At 45.6% G+C, this 25,172-nt stretch overlaps 2 protein-coding genes across 7 annotated transcripts in view; one reads left to right on the plus strand and one right to left on the minus strand.

Moving 5' to 3' along the window:
* The window catches only part of KCND3 (potassium voltage-gated channel subfamily D member 3), a 115,782-nt gene that overhangs the window by 59,322 nt on the left and 31,288 nt on the right, over positions 1-25,172 (minus strand). The gene's annotated exons all lie outside the window — the stretch shown is intronic.
* The window catches only part of LOC311423619 (uncharacterized protein), a 97,595-nt gene that overhangs the window by 3,870 nt on the left and 68,553 nt on the right, over positions 1-25,172 (plus strand). Inside the window, exon 2 of the mRNA XM_084497865.1 lies at positions 9,837-9,935. Coding sequence (XP_084353991.1) covers positions 9,837-9,935 — 99 coding nt within the window. The remainder of the gene's footprint in view (positions 1-9,836; positions 9,936-25,172) is intronic.

Genomic DNA, 25,172 nt, shown 5'->3' on the forward strand with positions numbered 1-25,172 from the left:
CACTGCAGGCTGCCTGCTGATGTTACCTTCAGGGCCTGTGATGCTACTTGCTGCATCCGACTGCATCCTTCCCTAGCTTTGGCCTCCTTGGAGCCAGCTGTGCGGATTCATTCCCACCCAGAGGAGTGTATGGGGATGGGAATGCTGGGGTGCTGCTGGACACCTCGCATGAACCCTTGCACGGCTTGGATTTTTGTGTCTCAGGGTGCCATCTCTGCAAGCTTTGGTCTCGGGCTGCAGGCACTGACTGCTTCTCAAGCACCGGCTCTCGGCAGCAGGATCTGAAACTGGAGAGCTGCTGCCTTTCCCAAGCAAATGCTGCGCCGGCCTCGAGAAGCTGGCACGGGCCTGTCACTGAGCAAAGGCTTTGAGAGGTGGGGAGGACTAACGAGTTTAACGTCACAGGCGTGTTTCCAAACGAATCTGTTGTGATAGGTATTAGTCCTAAGTACAAACTGCAGGGAGATTTGCATTTTATTCTCTTTATCCTCCTTCAATCGTGAGCAGCCCCTTCTGCCCACCCCAGTGTAGCATATTAAGGGGATTTGTGGCATTTTTAGTAATTAAAGGTCCTGGAGAACAGTGAGCTCATTTGAACACAACGATGCACGTGCACACTCAGAGCTGTGTTCTCCCTGCACGGGCACACCCAGTGCTGGGCGTGCATGCATGAGCGGTGCTGGTGTGGGGTGCTGGGTGCATCAGCCCTTGGGAACCTCTGGTGCTCAGCTCCCGTCTGCACCCGTGCCTGCTGTCTGTGGCTGGGGGCTTCTTCTCTCCCCTCTAGATTTTTTCAGGGTTCTCTGCTCCTGCGTGTGCGCAGAGCCTCGCACGCTGCCCGTGGAGGAGAGGAGCAGCACATTTTGGCTGAGTGTGGCAGTCGTTCTGCAGAGCTGCTTGTACATCTTGCACAGCGTGACTCCCCTGCTGATGGGCTGGATTTATCTGGTATCCGTCATACACGAGTCTCATTGCGTTTTATGACCTTTAATTAATTAAGCTTCATAAAATCCTAATCATGCAGGAATTATTAATCCTGTTTTAAATTAACTGGCCAAAGAGAGGTGAAACATCTTGCTTTGAGGATACCTGACTTGAACCCTGCTGTAAGCCAGCAGGAAAACTTTTTTTTTTAACAGTGCTTCAGGTGAAGTCTTTAGATATAACATTTCTGCCCCAAATTCTCCCTGTTGCAAGTAGATGCAATTATTTTTACCCTAATCAAGTTATGTGTATCTTGTACTGGGTCTGAATCACAGCTCTTTCTTTTGAAATAGACGTTCTCGGTAGAAAGCAGAAGTGAGAATTCTCTCTCCTGGTTGCTAGGCTGAAAACTTTCATATGACTCCTCAGCTCCTTCCACACAATGCAGAAGGCAGTCTATTTTATCAGTCTGAGCCTGGGATTTCTTGGCATTAACCGACTTGTAATTTTCTTTGCAAGGAAAGTTTGTAAGTGGTTATTTAAAGCTCTGTTGCATCTCCCTTGCGAGGTGTACCACATCGCTGTCCTTCCCAAGAAGGAATTCTGATGAGAATGTGTGTTCTGGCTACATTTCACTGAATTTTTAGCCAGGCAGGAGACTGGTACTACTGGTAGATGTTGTAAACACTGTAGTGTGTGTGTGTGTGTATGTGTGTTCGCACTCTTCTAATCTTTGCTGCAATTTTCTAAGTCAAATTCTGCATTTATCACATTCTTCCAAGATGAGCTTTAGACATGAGGAAAATAAATATATTTCATTCTGTGATGAAGGAAATCATTATTTATGCTCTGTGTAAAAGCAGCCCTGACAGTGACTGGAGAGAGTGGGATTGGTGCCCGTGTTTCTCGCGTGTAATTTGAAGCTCTAATTGTTGCACGACCCTGGGCACACGAGTTGTTCCTTTAGCACCGTATCTTCCCCCCAAGCAGAGGGCAGAGCCACAGGGACCTGCTTGTGGCAGTGGTGCCACCCGTGTTCACAGCACAGGGTGGAGTTGAGGGGCCTGCAGGTGCAGCCACGGGCAGGAGGTGTTCTTGCTCCCAGCACACCTCTGCTTGCTGCAAGAGGAGTTATTTGCCTGTGGATGCTTTCGCAGCTCCAGTGTTGACCCTGCTGATGCCATACTTGTCACCTCGCCGTCTCTGAGCCCTTGACATGATTCAGGAGCTTGCCTCGGTCGGGCTGTGAAGCGACCCGTGCTGCTGGCCTCGCTAGTTTTTGCTGCTAGCTCGTGTGATGTGCCCTTCCCTTTAAGGACATGGGGAGCTGTCGAGTGCTCTACTCAAGTGATATGTAGCCCTCTTGCTGGTTAGGAACTGATGCTGAGACACTAACACCCCATAAAGACAACAGCAGCATAATACTGCACATCCGCTGTGCGATGGCTTGGTTTCATGCTTATTATAATCCACATGAGTCTGTGGAATTAATCATAATGCTAGCGCTTCCATCCAGCTGCCTCTGAGCTCTTTTCAGACATTAGTCACATTAGCCTCATTGTCCCTGTCTGAGGTGAGAAAATGCTGGCTGTTAGCAGCTTCATTTGGCCGAGAAGGGTGCTGGGTGGAGGGGAATACATGAAAACACACCGGGGTCCCAAGCAGGGGCTGGGGTCGAGTCACTGCTGCCCTTTCCTCGCCCTGTGCTTTGGCTGCCCCAGGGCGAGCCTCTGGCCCCACTGCCTCTGCTCTGCCTCCAGGGTGGGGGCTGCTGGTGAGCTCTGGGGTTGCAGAAGAGCCGGGGGCTGCTGACATCTCACTGCTTCCAGCTTGGTTCCTGCCTTGCCTGGCAGGCACTGCAAATTGCTGACATGGTGGAGAAAGAAACGGGAATCTGGATCTTGCCAGTTCGTGCTAAGAGGTGTGAAATCCTCTCTTGGTTTTTCTTCAGTTCCCTTCCCTTCCCTTCCCAAGGTGATGTCTGGGCAATGAGGATGTGTCTGTGCTCTGTCATGCCAAAGCATGAGGCAGCAAACCAGTCTTGTTGGACTCTGGACCATCATGCAAGTCCTCCGTGGCCCCACAACATGCCACGCGATCACCAGTGTCTGGCGACCTGCTGTAAGCTCAGAGAAAATCATCCCCATAGTTGCAAGTAAAATATTCCTTGCCTTTTCTGCGCTGAAGGTAGGGCACTTGGGGCAGCTCTTGGTATGTGCAGCATTTGCTGACAAATATTTTTGTGGGGTCACGTCACCTTGAAGTGTGCTTTAATACACAGGGCTGCTCACCCAGCACCGCTTTGCTTGGGAGCCAGGCGCTGAGCATTCATCTTGCGGCACTGCTGAGATCTGGATCTGCTGGACGCTGTTTATAAGATTACGGGGATATTATGAGTAACAAGTTCTGTTTAGCTCTTTGATGCTATTCCTGTGCCAAAACATTTAAAGTGGAGAGAAACAGGTCATAAAAGACTGCAGAAACCAAGCAGTTGAAACAAATTGTTGACAGAAAGTCCCTGTGGGTTGTACAGGACAGAGCATCCCCAGCTGAGATGGGGGCACTGACGCTGGTGCGTTGGAGCTGGTGATGTTTGTAGCAGGGAGGGCCTGGGGGCTGGTGACACGACTGTTCTTTTCTGCAAGACCTCTGTGTAGGCTTGGAAAATGTTTGTGATATGAAAAACCAGTGCTGCTGTGTACTTTTCCCTTCTCTTTCCATTTCTCCATACCTCACCTTCTGCCTGCACAAATGTTTCACATCACACTGGCTCAGCGAAGGGCAGGAGGAGTTGTTGCAGCTGGTGCTGGCTGTGCTCAGGAGAAGCTGCTAGATCATACTGATAGCCTTGGATTTGATTTGAAAAAGGGAGATTAACATGCTGATCACAAGGAGTAATTGCTACAACATTTCTCACGGCACTGAGGCCTACTGCTAGGATCCTCGGTCTGACACTGGTGAATATCCTGCTATTTTATCATATGCTGACTTGCAACATAAAATTCTGTTAAGGATTAAAAGTAACAGTGGTTTTCGCTTAAAATAATAATAATAAAAGAGGACATTGCTCAAACTACCTGGGCATTGCTGTAATGAGGCCCTTGAGTGCAGCGGAGACAGGCCTGGCCGCTAACCAGCACGTCAGAGGAGCGCTGTTACTTCCCTTATAAACTCTTTAACCTTCATCGCAGTAAGGACTTATCTAGTACTCGATAAAAAATGTCCCAAATTCTCCAGTAAAAGGAAAAAACTGTGTTAAAGTTAAGGAAGTTGCTGACAAAGTGGGTCATCAATAATGTTCTGAGGCCTCTGTACAGAGGATAAATTGTCAGTCAGTCTCAAGTTTGTAATTTCCTGTTTTTTGTCATCTTACTACAGATCCCTAACCTCAACGATTTTGTTTGTGAAACACACAGTTAAGTTTAGTTATCTGCTTTTCTTTTATAAGTCTGATCTGATAATAGAACTTTTAGAGGCAAAATCACTTTATTGAAGTATATTTTTCTCTACCTTTCCATTTTTTCATGAATGCGAAAGGAGGGCGCTGAGCTCGCTGAAGGGCCAGGGCCACGTCTAACCACTGGCACAGACTGAGGGTGTTCTCTGCGGGAGCAGCATTTATTTTTTCCCCATTGGTGTCCATCCTCCTTGTTCCCAGCTCCCTCAGACCGATGCTATAATATAAATATAACGAGATCCAAAGGCTGGAAAGCATGGCTAGACATGCACAGGCTAGAGAAAGGGCTGTAATTAGAGTAAGGGTAATTAACCATTGGAAAAACTTACTGAGTGGTTGGTAAAGACTATCACATGCAGTCTCTGAGGCAAGACCCATTAAACTGCTGCCCTGCTCACAGCCCTGAGCAGTGCAGCATGCTGCTTGCAGGAGTCTGTTCCCCTCTCTGAGGCTTTGCGATGTCTCCCTGGAGGAGTGCGGCCACCCTGCTGTTGGCACAGGGTGATTCCCTATGCAAAAAAAGTTGTCAGCCTGTCTCGTTCACTCTCAAGCCTCCAAGTCCATCTCTAATTGTTGCAATGAATGCAGGTAATGAAGACCCAATACCCCTACAGGCAGTTACTATTTCTCTGCATACCCGGTTACCTCCCTACACTTTGTGCTGTGTGTTTGCATAGGCACTGGTTTCCTATAAAGTGCAGAACTGAAGCAACATTCTCCAATTAATCACAGATGCAACTGAACATCAACACTCTCTAAATCGACATCATTTAGAAGGTGGAACACAGAAACCATGCTGAGTGTTCAGAATAAGTCTAGGACATCTATCTATTTCGGTAAAATTACTGTCATCAAATGCACGCCGCCCCCAGGTCTTTAGTTTGACAATGCATGCAAAAAATACAACTTTCTCAATACGTGTCCTCTGACATCAAGGCATAACTATCCATTAATGCAATGCCTGTTTTCTTTTAATGTTAATTTAGTCTCCTAACATTTTAATGCAACTCCCTCTTCCCTCCCAGCAGTGGTTCTCACATTTGGGAGCTGGGGGTCCCAGTGTCTGAGAGGTCGTCCAATGTGCCTTGGATGCATAAGCTTCTGGTCGTTGTCCTCCCAGCCTGATCTTTCCCTCTCTGCTTGCAACCGTTTCTGCATAAGCCTTAATAGCATCTAAACATTTTGAATAGGTAATGCTATTTATATGGCCATAACTCTAATTATCTCGAGGCTATTTTCTGCCATGTAGGCACGTTAACGAGTTGCCTAGTCCTACAGCAGTTACTACTGCAGGAAATGGCTCTTAATACCTGGAGTGTGTCTCAAAAATTGTTCTGACATAAGATGTCTTTCAATTACAACTATAAATCTTTATTATAACAGTTCGTTTTCTTTATTACGAAATGATAATCACAGTGCTTTTAATGAGAATGGCAGTCAGTCCCTACACTTCAGTATTTCAGACCTTGGAAGAATTGCATGAGTCAAACTAAAGGCAAGCAGGTTTTACACTTAACACAATGTCTTAACTGCAATAAAATACGTGACTATTTTACACAGACTTTTACGTGAAGCATGCCATGCCAAATGGTTAAGCAGAAAGCAATTATGAAGTGAAATTAGTCTGTGTGGAGGCCCCAAAGCTGTTAATACACCAAGCCCAGAGGATGTTGGATGTTATCTGGTGGCTGGGGCAGGGGGTTGAGACTCCCCAGTTCCTGCCCCCATTACCAGGCTAAAGCTGCAGGCTTTCCTGTCCCAGTGTCCCCAGACTCCCCCGATAGATGTACCCTGTGAAGCAGGGAAATGAGCTCACATGGGCTTGGGCTTCCCCAGCTACACGGAGCCACCTAAATCAAGTGCAGGTCTTCCTGCATTTCCCTGCTGTCCGCAGGGTGGGCGTGCTCTGCGGTGTGGTAGGACCCATAAAAACGTTGTGGTGTGGTGTAAAGGAAGGAGAGGCAAAGTGCCATCAGTTCGCTCGCATATTCTTCACGTAGTGCACCGAGGACTGCCCAAACAGCTTTCTGCAAACAGCCCTTGTCTTCTCTCTTGAGAAGAAAAGGGAGTGCAAGCTCCCTGCTTCTTCTGTTCTGACAACTGGCGATTTTCTGTTCAGCTCTTTTCTAAGACGTTATAAATCCCACCTTCTGGCTTTTCAAATAAAATCCCCTTTTTACCTCTAAGGAAAGCCATTTGAAATGCACTTAGCAACCATTGGAGTCTATTTTTAGCTTCTATCAGGGTATAATGTACAAAATGTAATAATCTCATGCTTGCAGCTTTTTTTCCTTCTTCTCAGAGACATGAAATTACTGCAGCTCAATAGGAGTGAAAGAGCCTGTGTCTCAGCTTTGCCCAGAACTCAGAAATTCTCTCTATCAATCTGCGTATCTCAACTCCTTCATGTTCACCTTTTGCAGTATGGTTATTTATGGGCAGGTCCAGCTACTGTAAATGTGCTGAACAAGGTAAACCGAGTGTACGTTTCTAGGTTCTTCTCTGACCGTGGGACTTGTTGTCAAGGATATTTGTAGGGCAGAGAACCAAAGACAGTTTAGAAGGAGAAGTAATAATCACCTGCATGATATCAAGAAAGATGGAGGAATAAAGGGGCTGTTTAGCAAATGAAGCAACTTCAACCCGAGATAGAAGTGCCCTTCTCACCTAATGAGGAAAATTGGGCTGTCAGTATTATCCTTGGGCCTAAGATACACCTTCCGTTTTCTACAAATGTCATGCTGTCCCTCAAATCCTGGGAATCGGGTTCTTGGTGGAGACATAAGGTCTGCAGAGGCTTTTGGGGTGTGTGTGGGGGAGATGCATCTTCCATTAATCTTTCTGTTCTCTGCAAAATGAAGTAGGAAGCATGATCTCATAACTGTGGAACTGTGTTGGAACACAAATGTTCCCAAATGACTGCTGCAGTATACTGCGCGAGACTTTGGTGAAGTCATTAAAGTCATTCACCTTCAAGTGATTTAGGTCGGTACCTTCGGCTCGTATTCCTAGCCTCTCCCCAGCTCTTAGATACGGCTGTAAGAAAGACAAGGCTTGCCCATCGCACTGTGTGTGGGCTTGGGGGTACTTCCTGGAGCTCAGAGGCTTTGTTGGATAGCATCGTCCTCTCCAGCAGTCAGTATTGTCTTACTAAAATGAGTTTTAGGACAAGTTTGTTACCACTTAATGCAATCACTCTGTACGTCTGAAACGCCTCGTCCAGCCTGCTGTTATTTGTTTGTAGAAGGCTTAGAAAACGACAGTTTGTGCCTGAAAGGTCTTTCTGGTGCAGAAGATGGCCTGTTTGATTTCTGGGGAAGTGGTAGGTCCCTTTTATTGCAGCCCAGGAGGTGCACATGAATTCAGTGCACTCAAGGTGCAATAAATAACCAGGCAAACCATGTCTTCTGCTGGTGTCTGCTACGTTTCCTGTGAAACAGAAGCAGCTCTATCCCCCTCAGACAGAGCAATCGGTGTCACTACAGAAGGCTGGTGTAGTGCTCGGAGGAAGAGCAGGCCCTTGCAGCTCAGAGGAACGGGTGGAGGCTGCCCGGTAATTCTGCCCCGTGCCACAGGATGATTGTTCTGGGCTGTGCATTTCCTATCGCTGTGTTCGTTCCAGTTTTGAATGACAGAAGTGATGGGGCTCCCATTGCTTCCTTCAGGAGATCAAGTGAACTCCTGTGCCGGATCAGAAATAGACTTTAAATAATTCATTGAATAAAGTCTAGGACTTTTGTAAATGTCTGTCTGATTCTCCTTGCTCCCTATTATTCCTGGCTTTCCTACCAGCCCACAGAGCACACAGTCACATCCCCCCTATCATCACATCTACATGGGCTCCTTTCGCTCACAGCTCATCGCGTTTCTTTGAGCACTGGTTGAATTTTTCCTTTTTCTGTTGATTGAGGGAATTATTTTGCCTGATAAGACTTTGATACCCCATTTGAGTGTGCTTTGCTCCTGATCTGAAAGGAGACGTGAACATTAACTTCCTCCTCTTGGAACTCGCTTTATATTTATATAGCATGTTAAAGCATTTTGCACGGTACTGTAAACATATAGAATCGAGTTCTGTTCTCGTTTGTATCCATGCAGTCATGCTGAGTAAAATTCAGCCTGTAGAGCTTAGACATGCGCTTTTAATCCTATGCATTTTGTAAGACTAATAAGCTGCTTGGAGGCTTGAGGGCACACAGCCTAATTGGGCAGGATCATGTAGGGTGGCAAAGCACGAGGTAGAGTTCTGAAGCATAATTCTAGATGGGAGAAAAGTACAGGGAGTTTGTTAATATTCCTTAATTCCAAGCACTCCTGCAATCACATCCTCATTACTGAAAGGGATGAATTTGTTTATACTGCTTAGCTTCAGGCTGGAACTCAACGTAAGATATATTTCCTTGCAAAGATGCATTTCTATTTTATTTGATGGTCTGAAATTAAATCAGAAGGGATGTTATTTAATCAGCGAGAAAAAAGAAAGAAGGAATAAACAGGTATCCAGTGAATTCAAGGTGGTAGTTATGTGACGTGTGAGGCCTCCTGGGAACTTAACAGTCTGGGGAACATCGGGCTCCGATTCTTTTCCTGCGTGGCACAGGTTTCAACACCTGAGACAGAAGAATTCCTGACTGGCTTCTCATGCAGGATCCGTGCCTCAGGGAGGTGCAAAACTAAATCTCAGCTATCTACTCCCAACGCAATCCTCTTCTACTGCCTGTGTGAAGTAGGGTTAGGCGAGATTTACGGGTGGGTAAATAGGAGTAAAATGTAGCTTCCTTTAAGCATCCACAAAGCCTGGCGTGAACTCCAGTTCTCTCCACTGGATGAAATAGTTCCTCTGGGATGCTGTGGTGAATTTGCAAGTCATTAGTTGTTACAAGCTTTTTAAGTTTCTCTTTATTGTGGAAATTAAAACCAAAGAGATGCATGAACTGATAAATAACGAAGTCCTGGTGGTGGTACCTGCTAGAATGTTTCTTATTCTGTGGCTGCAACAAACTTGACTTTTCTTTTTACAATAACATTTTTTTTGGTAATATAACCTTACTAGTGTGGGTGTGGATTATAACATTCCTGGGGTGTGTGTATATATGGGAGAAAGAGAAGCTGGAGTCAAACCCAGAGCCCCTTAAGTAACAAAACAAAAACAGCAACACAAATGTAGAATTGCATTGTAGCTCATTTAAGCCTCACTGAAATTTCCATTGTGCAAACATTTAAATGTTGTAGTTACTGTGGCACATCTCATTTTACTTTATTCCCTGGTGGATGTTTCCCTGAGAATTTGGTACAGATGCTGAACAATAAAGCCTGTTGCAAATTGCTTTCCAACTGCTAGGTAATTACAGCAGATTTTATGCTAAATGTAAAGAATGTACTGCTATTTTTTAATAAAGGGAGCATCTTTTCTAATCTGTTACTTTAATACTGTCTCATTTGTCGTATTTTCCAGCTGAAGGATAACTTGCAGTTATTCACACCCGGGCTGAGCTGCTGGCATGCCTGCCTTTCCATGTACTTCCCCAGAATCTGCATGTTACAACAACCAGCTGTAAGTTCAGACCCTCTGTGTATTTAGTAAGTAACTTTAAATATTTAATATTACTACGCTGAGGCCACAGAGTGTGTGTCTATCCGTACTTGTTAGCAAATTGGACAGAATGTTTAGTTTCAGCAGGCTTCAAGGATTAACTCCACATTTTGTCCCATTTGTCAGTGTTTACTAACACGTCCAGCGATGTTATAATCCCCCATAGACCAGGGAGGATAAATATGAAACTCCTCAGCTCTTGAAGAAAGGCTTCTTTCACTGCGTCTGTGCACAAACGTGGGTCTTGTGCCGTAGGAATTGTTGGTGATTCCTCTGTGTCACAAAGTGGTTGAGCTGGGAAGGGTGGGACTCGTTTCATGGGGAGAGGCCATCAGCAGAGCCGGGGAACACAGAAGCATTCTTGGCATATTGAGAAGTTCAGCGTCAACAGGTTTGTGGCAGAGGGGCACCACAGCCATCAAGAGCATGGTGATGAACATCCCACCGACCCTGGCAGAGCTCATTGCCCCTGGTGTCAAGTTCAAGGTCTGTGACTCGAGTGTCTTGGAGCTGGCTGTGATGGTTTGGAGGTGCAGTGACACTGCAGGGAGCCAGGAGGGCTCAGGGCGTGTGCGTCAGCTGAAGGGTGCGCGAGGCAAAGCCATGCGTGGGTCTGGGCTTACTGCATTAATCTGAACAAGGGAAGAGCAGCATGAACAAGCTCTGGGATGTGCTGCTGGATATAATTCCTTCTCCAGGGTCTGCTAGTCAAAATCTGCTTCCACTTGTAGTACTCCTGTAGTGAGCACCTCTGTTTTGTCACAGCGCAGATGACAAAATGTTACCGTGCTTGGCACAAGGCCAGGGAGGGATGCTGCTGCTGGCTCGTGCTAGATGGGCAGCTCTACAGCCTCATCTTGTGTCACCCTCAGAATAACAATTCTCCCTTGGTTTCACTGCCCCCATTGGTGGCTATGTCTGGCACAGCTCCCTGGGCTGGGGAAAGGACAGGGAGCGTTAATAGGTTGATGTTTAACTGCTTTGAGGGCAGTGGAACATGGTAGCTCAAGAAAAGCTATTGTTAAGCTATGGCAAACATCATTGCTGCCCTGCTGTGGGTTATTTACTAAAGACATAGCTGCGTGCTCAGCCCAGGGCTGCTGGAGGGACTGGGGGCTGCAGCTCCATCGGGGTGCAGGAGGCTCCCCCTGTGCCCACCAGCAGCAGAGGGCACCGGCAGCGTGGCTGTGGGCACCCGCTCCTCAGCATCCCTATTGCAAATGGCAAGTGTTTGGGGCTGCAGTCATCCGCACTGGCAAATCGCACCTGGGATCTATTGTAAGCATGCAACTGAAATGTGTTTTAAAAATGTGTCAGTCATTAGAATCTAAAAATTGATCTGAGCCCACACAAGGAGCAAGCGCATAAGAGTGAATCAGAGTAACACGCTGATGAAATGTAGTATCTGAGGGTGCAGGTACTGCATTTGAGACAATTACATGCCATGAAATGATGGAAAAAGAATATAAATGTCAATCTAAACTTCTAGGAACCTGCATTTGTAAACTGCATTGGGAACCAGTTAACCTTAAAGATGTTTTCCAAGAAAAGGTGCGAGTGCGAAACTAAATATTTAGCATTTCTGTGAAGGAGTAAAATAGGCATGGAGAGGCCATCAAGATAATTGTATAAAAAGATGTTTGCACTTTTCAGAAGGGTGGAGGAAGGAAAACAAATTTAAACAAATTAGCCTAGCCAGTAAGCCAGAATTTGGTGCTTAATTCTGTGCAATTACTTTGACATGTGGTGTTATAATGGAGAAAGATTATAAGAATATGAAAACGTAGAAGTAGTCAAGGGTAAAATTAGTAGAGCATTCATGCATTTCTGTGTGCAGAAGTAGTAAAACCTGAAGCTGTACTGGAAAATGGAACTTTTATCAAAGTCTGTAAATGCCATTGAAATGTCCTGCGGACAGCAGGGCAACGGGAGCAACGGGTCAGGCACTGCCGCACCTCACTGGTGCTCGGCTGGGATGTTTCACGTTGCCCAGAGCTTTCTGAGGCTGCTTTTAGCCACGTGCTGCGAGTACCTTTCCAGTGTTTTCCTGATGAGAGGTGTGATGGTGCGTGGGATTTGTTTAATAACTGGCTAGCTATTTCTGGGGAGAGCTGCGTGCAGCAATAGCAGTCCTCAGTGGCAGAACGTGTCCAAGGTAAAAGCTCGTGCACTAGGGCTGGGTGAAAACTGCTCTCAGGTCTCTGCAGATGCTGTAGTGAGTTTAAAATGGAATCTACTGCTATTTATGACTATTATGATCTGTTTCCCATTAACTTTTATATGACTGACTGATGTGAATGCAGAAGCAAAGAGGTGCAAGCACCACAGTGTGATTAGTGCAAAGGTTTCAAGCTCATGTTAATCTGCTACCCAGGCAGATTACTCATCTGCTACACCACAGGGTTACTCATTGGGGCGATTCTCCTGGAGATCAGTGGGGGTCCTACAGCAGACCTCCTACTGTCTGAGTACCAGGCCCACTGGTATGCCTGCTGCTGGCAATGATGCCAGGAGAGATGCAGTGAGATAAGACAGGAGATGCAGAGGGCACCCATGGAGGTGTGCACTCCCACCATGTGCCATTGCATTCAAAGCAAAAACCCACGTGGCTCAGGAGGCAACAGAACCCCATCCAGACACTTTTCTGACTTCCAGTAACGCTGCTGAGTAGTTGAAATGTGCAATTTAACATATGGCTAATAAACTACTAATTAAAACAAATAGGAAACAGTCAACTAATCAAATCTCCTTGTTGCCATATGGCAAAAATCCCTGGCAGCCTCCTAGACAGGAGTCACCCAGCCCAGGGTATCAACAGGGACCCAGTGACTCAGCTGGGGATCAGGGCGAAACAGGGAATTGGGGATGATTACTCATCCAGTCGTCAAACACAGTGATCTTTTACAGCCCCGGGGCAAGGCTCAGCCCCTGCTCGCAGCGGAGAAGGGCGAGAGCAGCAGATGAAACACCTGATGTGCTGCGGTGGCAGCTGAGATGTTCTCCTTGATTGTGTCATCTTTTGAGGTGCTTTCACCTGCATCCAGGCTACTGAGATGAGTGCTTGCAAAAACTGGGAGTCTCATAACGCATCTGTAAACCCCTCTGAGCAGTCAGTCCAGAACAGAGTGCTTGGAGTCCCTACAAGCAGAGCCCTTCCCTGGTGGCTGGGGGTGCCATGCGTCTCACCTGAGTCACAGGCTTAGGAATAAGAGGAATATTACCGGGACAGAACCTGATGGCAATTCACAGGCTAGGATTTGCCTGCTGGATGTCTCGGTTGAGATGCTGCGTGCTAATGCTTGTGGCAGGGAAGCAGCCGGGCTGAGAGTAATTTACAAGCAGCAAAAAGCCTCCGAGTGATTCAGCAAGAATCAGCTCCGTGCCACGCACAGCCTCAGTAACGTGCATTAGTGAGAAAGACAGCAGCTCTGGAGCTGAGAGGGTATCCAAGTCTCTAGGCCCTGTTGCATCTCTGGCATTTCCATGGAGGCTGCCAGCGGGAGGTACGGTTATCAGGGTGATGCTGTGATACAAGTTTTTAATATAAAGAACTGCATTTAGTGACCCTGTAGTGCTTTATGTACGGTAAGTGATGGCAGTCAGCCCATCCTATAGGGAGGGAAGGGTGGTTAATTAAGCTACATCTTAGCCAATTACGTGAACCAAGAACAAAACAGGATGTTTGCCCTGTCTCTCTTATTAACTTACTTCATCGGTATAAGTGCAGCAGCTGGATGACTCACAACCCTTAGTGGTGAACCGAGGCACAAAGATGCTGTGGTCACGTAGGCTCAGGAGCAAAAGATCACCTTGCACGACACAGCCAAGCGCCAGGTTCAGTACCGTAGTCAGTGGATCGTTTTCCTGCATGTTCATACCCCAGAAATTTAATTTGAAACCATTTGCAGCAGATGAGCTTTAAGCTGTCATGATAAAAGGCAATATAGATAGTAAATCCTCCTATGAGTCATGAAAGCTGTGTGTCCCTCTGTAAATTTATGCATTCCTATAGAAGGTATCTTTTATCCTCTCTTGAGTCGTTCTTTCTATTTCTTAAATGGAATCATCAATTATAAAGAAGCTAAATCTGGATTTTTTTTCCCCCCACACCTTTTACCCTTGTCTTGGTTCAGATTTAAGTCATGTCATGGGGGGTGTGAATGTAATGTAGAACTCAGCGTTAACAGATCAGAGCCATGAGATGTGGGAAAGGTCATTTTCTGTGGACATATGAGGTGAAAGGTGTCCAAAACGTGGATGGTGGGTAAGGATTCTGCAGTGAGAACTCATTACAGAGTTTTATTAGACTTCTCTTTGCAGATGGCTAGTAAGAGACAAGGCTTAATATTCTCCTTGAAGTGACAGAAATATGGCAAGATGTAACAAAAGGGATTTAACTACCACAGGGAGTAGCTGGGCTGAACCCACCAAGACCTTCGGTGTCCCAGCCGTCATCCAGCAAAGCACTTAAGCGCCTGCTTTACTGTAAGCACTGTTTAAATCAATGCTGGGTCTGGAACAGAGGTTGGTATATATAGTTTGGGAGTCAGTCTGTGTGCTCCTGTTCTTCATCTGCACAGTGGGTCCCCTCCACTTTTAAATCACCTCCTCTTGAATTGTGAGGCTTCTGGAACTGAGAGTATCTTTAGCAGCTCTTGGTAACTCCCCTAGCAGGCTGGTACTAGAATAAACCAAGTCACCTAATAAAAAATGGTAGCAAAATGAGGTTACAGAGCTTGATAGAAAGCACTAGTATATTGCAGAATTAAGCAAATCAGTTGTGAGCCGTGACTTGTCTGCAAGTAGAAGGGTTTTTCCTGCCTTTGGACATTGAACAGCCAATACTCGGGATGAGCATAATGTTCCCTTCTTCCCTTAAAAGCTGTTAATGAATCCCTGGTCTTCAGCGTCCCATCCTGTGCTTATTTACCAGTGCATTCTGCCCTGCTTCTCCCACTGGGCATTTTAGTGTCTAGAGTCTAGCAAGACTTCAGAAATGAGTACCTTTCTGTTATGTACAGTTATAAATGACACTGCTGAGTAATGGTTTATACAGGAAAAGGAAAAATCTGACCCCAGCTCGCCCTGCCCTGTGTCCAGCAGTATTACAGGCTTTATGAAAGCACTGTGCAATCGTACACATACATACAGGTATATAACACACTGTTCCCTTCAAACCCTGGTGGCTCCCTGCCAGGCCCATGCCCCCAGCTCACTTGTACCCCTGGTGCAGGACGGGCTCTGTGCCCCTTGCACTGCTCTGCCTGACCTCGGAACGGGTCCCAGATCCCTGCTAATGCTCCCTGAGCATCTGGAAGGAAAGTGGTGTGACTCAGGCTGATCCGGGGCTGACAGTGTGAACAAGCACTGTTTTTGCCAGGGATCCGCTGCCTGCGGCCATCCTGTGCTGTGCCTGCCCTCCCTGCAGCACTCTGCGTGGGGTTCGGGACACACCTTCTGCTTTAGGGCTTTGCTTTTTCCTTTTGAAGGGATCCCCCACATGTTAATTTCTCACCAGGGTTCAGAGTGCTTGCAATCAGCCCTCTGAGATTAATTGGAGATCAACAAAGCTTCAATCGTGTGTAAGGCATTACAGAAGCGAGTCCTCTGCTGGGGTCTCAGCACCTCTCACTTAGTCCTGCCCCAAAGTGCTGATAATTTGGGTTATCTGGGAACTACCTGTAGCAACACGATGCTTTGTGTTGTTTAGCTCCTTGGGTTTGTAGCTAAGACTCTGGAAGATTTGCACGCGGGGCTAAAACCATTTGCCTCATTGCTCTCCTTCCCCGTGCAAGTTACATGAGAAGGAGCCTGGGTGGGTGTTCAGGGGCTCTGCTGACACATTCGCTTTTCTTTTCAACCACATGAAAAATAGTTGTGAGTGAAAAGATGTTGGAGAATGTGAAAGCGTGTGGCCACAGCAGTCTAGATTCATCTGGTGCTCTTTTGCAAGCTTCGCTGTGCTGCGAGGCTTGAAGGGAAGATTTGAAGAATGACAATGAGGTCATTTTTTCAGATATTCACAGACTGCTCTTCAATGTTTGATGAGCAGTATGGGGCTCTTGATGGAAAATGACTCTGGAGTTTTTACAGGGTTTTCTTGCTTTTCTTTAATTTTTATTTATTTCACACTCATAAGGAGAGCTGCTTGGCTTTCTGAAAGCCCGTCTCCACAAAAGCAAGGCTGAATGGTTCAAGTCTGTCCTTGCTGTACTCTTCCTGCCGATGTCTGAAATGGGGTCCTGAGAGTGACAGGGCTCCCAGTAGCGCTGCAAATGTGGTCAGATGCCTCTAGCATCTCCAGTGGAGAGCTTGTCTGATGTTTTGCCCGTGATTCAGTAGAAATACCATTGCATGAAACAGTTGAGAAATATGAATGAAGATTGAGGTCCCCAAATATCAGGCTACATAAACGTGCATTTACCAGCAATGTGGAGTGCTCTGTTGCACAGGAAATTGGTGTGTAAGGGGCACGAGGGGCTGCTGGAGGCCAGGCACAGAGAGAGGCTGGGAGAGACTTCAGTGTGCACAGTGACTGCAGGAAACCATCGTGCCGTGTGGCTGTGGGAAATTCCTCTGCCTGTTATCCCAAGTTCTCTGGGTTTCTTTCATTATACCTGTGTTTTATTCCAGTTGGCAAACACCAGTTTCGCACAAAGTGGCATTCATTCCAGAGTCTTAACCTGATCCCTGCTGGGTTCAAAATTGACAAAACTCTACCTGACTATTAGCAAGGTACATAATACAGCGGCTAAAAATAGAACTGACAAAGGCTCCCCCTGAAATAGTAGCAGCATGGGGATAAAATCAATGTCATTTCTTACACAGCTCCGTGACAGGCATTGGCTAGAAGAGTCTTATCTGCACCTGTCAGTGGTTCTCAGGTACTTCATGAGTCCTGCCACATGGCACGGAGCAATCAGTGCCTAATGCAGAGACCAATTGAGTCTCTGTTCTGAACCGTCCCTTCTGTCCCTTCAGGGTTTTAATCTGTGCTCTCCTACATGAGATCATGGTATTGAGATCTGTAGTGGTGCATTTCAGGTTGGTTTTGTTTCTTAAATTACGCTGTTTCCTTGTGTACTCTTCACTAAAGGTATTTGCTTCTAGCTGGTAAGGCGCAGCATCCTTTTGGCATTTCAGAAGAGGTGGGCAGGATGAATTATTCATTTTAAAAGTATGTGACATTATGATGGAGCTTCAGCAGAGTACATTTAAACATTAAAAAATAGGATGAATCAGTTTAAACTCATCTGAGCTTATCATATATCAGATAAAATGACTGATATAAAGGCTAAAAAGGGAGAACAAAGCTCTTCTCAAACCATTTCTAAATCAGACTCCAAAACCACACCAAATATGAAAGAGGGTTTATTTTCAGATCTTCTAATGCCAAGAGGCTTAGGGAAAATTGACGAAAATACAGGGTTAAGCCCCTCTTTGGTAAAAAGTGCTATAACTATTGGAACTGTACTGATTTGCAACCCTGAAAGGCACAGTTGGGGAAGGTGGGGACAGCCCATTGGGACTGCTGGATTCCCGAGGACCTGAGGACACCGGTTCCTCAGGGGATCTCATACTGAGGAGAAAATAAAAGGCTCTGGCCAAAGCCTAAGAAATAAGGTAGTGAAAGGCAGCAGTAGGGATCTCACGGAGGTATTTCAGGATTCTCCTTAGACTTGTTTACTTTGTCTCCTTTATCTTGAAGTGGCAGGGCTTTTTTTCCTGAAAACACAAATTGTGTGTTTTCCTAAATCCTTCCACAAAGTCTTTCTCTACATGCTTCAAATGAGGTGAATCCCTTAGCCTGCAAAATGGATTTCATGAAGTATAAAGTCTTTGAGAATAGGATGCTTAAACTCGTAATTTATTACTGTTCTCGGTATTTTGATGAAAGTTCTGTCTTAAATACTGGGGGGAAATCCTCTCTAAATAGTACGTTAAGAAGAGTTTCCACTTATCTTTATGGTTTAGATATGGCACTTTTGGTAATCATCTGTGTGTCCCAGGACTGTTACCATACAAAGTCCCAGCTGCGCACTCACAGGAGGCTCCTTGTTGAGGCTCTGCTGGGACCAGGCAGTTGTGTGTTCGGCATCCTGATTCCTCTGTTTCAGGGAGGCTGTAATTCAGCTGGAGCCTTCCTGCACATTCTTTCATTTTGATTTCCCTTAACACTAAAGTATCAAGGCGCTTGTCAAACCGCTCCATCATCTAGACTGCACTGTTCATACCAGATGAAAAATCACAGCTCAAAAGCCAAGGAGCTGTTGTGCTGCGTTCAGGAGGAGCCCTCCTGCACCCTTCCTTCCTTTCTCTGTGCTGGTTTGGAGCCTATCCAAATATTTAGGCTGTGCCTTTTTTCTTTTTTTCTTTTTACTATCCAAACAACCAGGGTCTTTCTAGCATGGAACTGAACTTGAAATCCTCTTCACAGCAATAGGCTTAATGCAGAAATAACACAGATGCTGCAGCAAGTGCCAAAACATGTGCTTTCTGTTTCCCACACAATTAATGTAGCTGTTCTGCTTTACCAAAATCCCCTGAAAGACTCTCTTAAAGCTCCATGATAAGACATAAAACCAAGGGTCTGACCCCTTGCGATCATTAGGATGTGAGGGAATATAAAAAGCACAGGCAGTGTTGTGAGCAGTCACTCCAGAAACCAGTTGTGTTCAGCATCCTGTCATTCACTGTGACAAATGCGAATTGCTTCTGAAAAAAGAGCCCCTGAGCAGGCAGTGATGGAAAACCTACCACCAAGGACACTCCTCTCTTAATTCAAAAGAATTATAACCTTTTCTAAATTCATATTGTGTTATTTTGCCCATCAATTCCGGGTTTTGATTGAAATGTCTGGTCTGTCTGAAAAGGAAGCCTAACTCTTACTCTAAATGCTGTGCTGTGACAATGAATTCCAGAGGTTAATTATGTGAAGATGTATCCATTGATCAGTTTTCTAAAATTTGTCACTTTAATTCAAAGGCTTGCAGACCTCACCCCTCTTTCTTCTTGCTTTAAGGCTAATGGGAAACCCACGCTCCTCATCTATTGCTCTCTACCACTCTGTACAGATGCACTTTTTAAGAATATAGAAATACTGCGATCCAATCAGACTTAAACTTCTGTAATTGCATTCTGGCAAGCTAAATTTCCTTGCAATTTCAATTGGATGCAGTGTTATTCATTAGGTGAGGTTCTAATCTGCTGCACCGTGTTGCTGTGCAACAACTGCTACTATTAATCCCCTGGGTCGGGAAACTGATACAGTCCTCTGGTATATTTGTAATTTGTAACGCAGTAATGGGTCTTTTTGCAAAGAATGTTACTTAATATTTAATAGCTGTAACAGTAATGGACTCTGCATTTTCGACAATTAAACACTTGGAAGAGTAGATTGTAAACTCTGAATCCAGCTATTGAAGTACGAACATTTCTGAGAGACTTTTCAGGACCTGAAGAGAAAAGTAGGGTAATGTGATTCCTATGAAATTATGCTTTGCGTCCACATACTGCAGCTGCTAAAAGCATTTATCGTAATTAACGTAACCACACTGATTATCAAAGGATGTTTGTATAATGATTGATTTGTCACTTGTTGTAAGGCTGTGCAGGACATGAGAGCACAAATTATGCCCATTTGCTGTACCGGTGCATGCTCTCAAGTGAGTCTGTTCCTCCGGGGGATCTGGGGCTCTGCCTCTCTTTGCTTGCTCTCTAGGTCCCTCAGAATCATTTCTATTTCATTAAAATAGAATTAGGAGAGCTACTGCTAATAATAGGTTTGAATGAAGGGACAGTGCTGCCAGAGATGCTTCGCATCTTACCAGAAAACAAAATCTTCCATCTCCTCAGAGTGGAAGAAGAGAGGCAGCAATTGCATTCAGCCAGCACAAGGCCTCCAGAAAAGGTCTGGAGTCCCCAGGCAGCTTTCCACTCTCACCTTCCATTATTAACTTTCCTATTTTTAGTTGAATTTCCAGGTTTTCCCAAGCTGATTCTTTTCAGCCATTCAACATTTCTACCGTGTAAGAGGAAAGGGTTGCTTTATGTCGTGTTGCCGTGGAAACACCCGCTGCCACACCGGGATGTGGGGCTGGCGATGGGAGCAGGGTGAGAAGGGGAACGACGAGAGGCAGAGGCACGGGAGCTCCTCCGAGATCCTTTCCTGTGCGGGGCAGCCTGCAGCAGGGAACCCCAGTTTTTCTGGATTTATTTGCACAGCTCAGAACTTTGTGCCAGGACCGGAACACAGAATTTGGCACACCCTCGCACAGACACTGAGGGAAAAGGGATGAACCTTATCCCTGGTAATCCCATGGGGGTATTTCCATGGCTCCCTGCCTGCTCACCCCCTGCCCCTCTTCGGCCTGGCCTGCAGGGCCCCATCCCCGTTGTCCTGGCAACACCTGCCCGGAGCTGGCAGCCATTTCCCGGAGCAGCACTTGGCTCCCAGTGCTGCTGAAAGGCCTCTGAGAGGGGGAGGCAATGAGGGGAAGAACTAACATCAGGCATTGCAGTGACTGTGCAGGGGTGCGGGAGCACCCCTGTCATTTTGTGTGTGCACATTTCATGTACTGACTCCATGCTGTTGTCCAGTTCCTCCCTCTGACAGCCCGAGCCAGGGCTCACTCGAGGCTCCAGGAGCCTTTTTGTCTTCTTCTGACATCCCTGGCTCCATAAAGCTTTCGGATCACAGCACATCATGCAGAGTCAGGCAGGTATCGAGAGCATCTGTTGTGTTGAGTCACAGAGCCTGTGCCGTGCGTTACACCACTTGTGTAAGCTCTCAGCTTGCTGCTGTGTATATACCCCTTCACATTAAGCTACACGTCTGTATCTTTACTTCTCAGCAGAGGGAGAAGTACTACCTGCACTTAGGCTTCACCAGCATTGTGGGCTTCACACAGATTGTGCGAGTGGAAGTCCTGAGAGTTATCCCGAAGACATAAAATCCTTCTGGGAGAACTGGGTTTGGAAACTGACTCTTTGTCACCGTTACGAATCATCTGCTAAGTGTTAAAAGAAGTATTGCAAGAAGTTGAGCGCTGAGTCTACATTTCATGACTTTTTCCTGAATTTTCTGGTCATCTGTTATCCTGCTTTGATCCCTTCTGGTGTTACATTTTCCCCATCACTAGGTTTGCCTCTCTGCTGGGAACCTGAAATTGCATGCTCAACTATAGGGTTCAATTTGCCTTTTATGCCTCCTGCAAATCTTATTAAGTCCTGTTTTATTAAATGGGAGAAGCATGCAGTTAAGTTTGTGGCTTTCAAAATGCATTAGACTTCTTTTCAAGTATGCAAAGTGTAAATGGATTTTATGCTTTGGGAATGTAGCAGTGTGTTTACAATTCTGGTTAGATAAAAGGATGCTGAGATGGCCTTTAACATTGATTCGGTGTTACATATTTCTCAGCTTTAATATAGCCTTAGAGGTTCTTTTAGCGTTTTAGTTTACAGAATAAATCAGAAAATGAGTTTTATTTTATTTATCAGTCAGTAATGTGTTTTCCTTTCTGTTCTTCCTTAGTGTGGTTAGCCCTGAAAATAGTAGACTGGGTAATCTCATTAGGTCAGGCTTTCTTCTTGCAAGGTTCCTAATGTACAATAGTTTGAAACACAAGACAAAAGAGACTTCTCATGCTGCTTTTTTCTTTTTTTCTTCTTGTGAATCCAACTCAAACCAAGCAGTTTAGCAAACCATGAAAATTACGTGTTAAAGTTAAGCCTTTCTGAACCTGAAAATAAAGCTTTCTGACTAATGTAGCCTAGGTACTGGGAAGGTTTGGGTTCTCTCTCTGGGTTGGTCACACCACTGTGGTACAGACCCTGGCAGCTCACTTAATCTTCCAATGCTGCAATGCCCTCAGCTGTAAAAGCAGAGGCTAATGGTATTTATTCATCTTGCAGAGGTAGCTGTAAGGTTGTGTTTTTTTACAGAAGCTCATAAATAAACTGAAATTTTCCAATGAAAGTTGCTGTGAAAGTGCTACACTTAACCATCCGTTCAGATGAATACAGAGTCAGGGGACTGCTCCTTGCAGGAAAGAGGGCCCACATTGGTGGAGGGGCCACAGAAACAGGCCTGGAGTTTTTGACTTTTCAAGCACCTTCATTACTGAGATCTAAATTTAATTCCAGTTATGATTACTTTTAGAGTGATGCCAAGTCCTATATTACTTGACCTACTTCAAAACTATATGGAGAAATGTATCCACTAAACTGGCCTTCTTTTTGTCATTTCACATCTCAGGTGCCACTGTAGGAAACTTGCCATTAATTTTTCAACAGGGAGAAGAGAGGGGTTGGGGTGGATGTAGTAACTTGGAGGTAACAGGATGTGTATCCACACTGATGAACAAAAGGGCATATCGTGCTTGAGGAACACAGTCTCCTGTTTGTCCTGTCGTCTGTCTGTCCATTGATCCGATGGAGAAGGTCCTTGGAAAACTGCTGTCTTTATGCTTTATCATTTACAGATGTTAAAGACCGCTGCAGTGAACTTGCAGTGCAGAGATCCCTAAGCAGGCTTGGTGCTTATCTTTTGACTTCAGGGGGAAAAAAATGGAAAAAAAGGATGCTATCTGGGAAAAAAAAAGGCAAATTTCCAATATTTTTATCATTTTTTTCAATAATATCGATAGGATAGTGACATTCTGTCACAGCAAAGGACATTTTGACCTCGTGTTTGTAACGTTCTCTCAGACCAAATCTGAAATCCTCTCTCTGTGTCTGAAGCACCAGTAACCAGCTCAGCTGATCAGCCCAATCAGAGGGGAAAATGCTAAATCTCAAGCAGCTCTCAGCTTCTCCAGCCAGGAAAATATCCATGTTTTATTCATAGAAGAAAAACAGTCAACATCCTGCGGTTCCCTGGATACAACCGGGAGCCTATAAATAGCCAAGCAGTGACACAGCAGCCTGGCGGCGGGCGCCGAGGGCTCCCTGCCTCGTCCCACCGGCACAGGTCCGAGCCCCGCTGTGCTCCCCGCCTGCTGCGTGCTGCGGATTTCGTTTGCACGCCTGGAGCAGCTGTGTCTGCTCAGGAGGGCAGAGCTCGGATGGCTGTGGGAGTGGGCGCAGTCGGGAAATGGAAAGCAAAGTGTGCTGCACTCCTTGATGATGTTTGGCCTGATGCATGCTCAGTAATAGCTCTCTGTAGCTACCACGGGCTAGATCCTAATGAACTGTCAACTTAGGTGGGTTGAGTAGAGCTGTAATAACTTACTGCAGACAGGGATGAAGGCCTGTGAGACTCGCCTAGGGTTTCACACAAGTCTCTCAATCACATTTTAGTATCGCTTTACCAGTTCAACAGGCATAGCTGGCATAACAAATTAATCACACATCTACATGATTTATATACCTATGTTGATGTATATCCTTGCTCTCCTTAGTTTTCAGTGCATTTATCATTCTCATGTGGACATTCCTTTCCACTCTGCGATTCTTACTGATTTCCTGGTTTTTTGGTTGCTTCTGAGAATTTCTTGGGATCTCTAGCATGAACAGAAGAGCATTCAGACTCCATCCTCCCTGGGTGGATAGTGCAGGGTTCAGCTACAGAGTGGTACGGAGCAATACACGGAAGATTTTACAAAGCACTATTAATGCATTGCTTGATTTCGGCATGAATAAAAAGAGATCTTTGTTTTGTATTCGTACTCCTGTGACTCTTCATGAGCTTCTTCCCTGACTTTAATATTTATTGGACCAGAATAACATAAGATTTAGGATTCTCTGGTAATTCAGTTAGCCAGGAGCCAACCTACGATGCAGAGTGATGCTGCTTCTAGCTCCAGACATAAACAGCTCTTTACAATGTTAAATGTTCTTGCAGCAATAAAGAAATGCCACGTGCAGAAAGAACACGTCCCTGCAGTGCAGCCAGCGCCTGTGCATTTGCCTTGGCCTCTGGAGCCCAGAACCAGGGACCACCGGGGACCCTCCAGGGGAGGCAGGGATCGGGCTGGGCACCGGTAGCAGCTGAGCACAGCCCCAGCACCACCAGAGCCGTGCCGTGGGGTGCAGGGGTTCAGTACCCAGAGATGGAAGCTTTGCCAAGGGAGAGCTGAGCTCGGCGCGAGTCCTGTGTGCGCCGCAGGCAGGGTACCTGCCTCTTTGGTAACTGCTGGGATGCACGCGGAGTGCTAGGAAGTTGTGCGGGTTATTTTTAAATTGTGGAGGAAGTTATGTAAGGTGGATCATGCTAAGGTTTTATTTTATTTTTAATGACTATATTTAAAAATGCATGTAGAAGTATAGAGAGACTTTTTAATAACTAAATTTAAACTTTCGAGTGACACTTAAGTGAAGAAAAAAGTTTTTGTTTTTCTTTAAATCCTCCTTTTCTTTGCAAAGCAAATGTAGGAGCAGACTGCAAGGTTATCTGGAGATAAGATAGTTCATGCCAAGCTGAAGCTCTGAAAAGCCACAGTCCTATTTCACAATATCTTATACTTCACCGGTACTGCAAGCATCTTTCATTCTCCATCGCAGAAGCTAGCTCTAACATGACCTCTTTAATTTCCTTGGGGAGTGCACAATATTATTTTCTGCAACTTTCTCTGTCCAGCTCTTGAAAAAGGCAGCAGGGCTGTCTTAGACAGCTTACCAGCAAAGGGCTAAGCCACAGACCAGAGCACAGCAAAGCTGATGCTGAACCCAGTCTGCATGGCAACCTGCTTAGATACCTGCTTTGCTTAAGGCAGTAGGATTTGAACACCTGCCTAAATGAAATAGCTGCCTAAGTGCTTTGCTGATCCAGGATGGTGTGCTGAACTGGCATGGCATTCTCATGAGCAAAGCAATTGTAGCTTTCATAAATACATGTTTCCCTCAAAAAGAACAACTCTCCTATCTCCCCAAAAGAAATCTTAGGGCCAGTGAAGAAGCAGACATTAAAATATTATTTAATTTCAGTTTGACTTCATGGTCCCACTAGGTCTTAGGGTTTTGATCAGAGGTGGGAATGAAGAGAAAAATCTTTTCTTAGGGGAAACATTTAGGGAATGTAATCATCTAGGAGCCAGTGAGATGTTTGGAGATTTGGTGGAGTTCTTAACATCAGTCACAACCCCTAGAGGTAACAGTAAGTTCATAGCTCTGTCCTCAAGTCAGTGAAGAACACACTGAAGATTTTTTATTCAATGTAGAATTTTAAACCAGTCTGAACTCATGTACATGCTTCAAATT

The sequence above is a fragment of the Aythya ferina genome, assembly GCF_964211825.1.
Source record: "Aythya ferina genome assembly, chromosome: 25".
Lineage (NCBI taxonomy): Eukaryota > Metazoa > Chordata > Aves > Anseriformes > Anatidae > Aythya > Aythya ferina.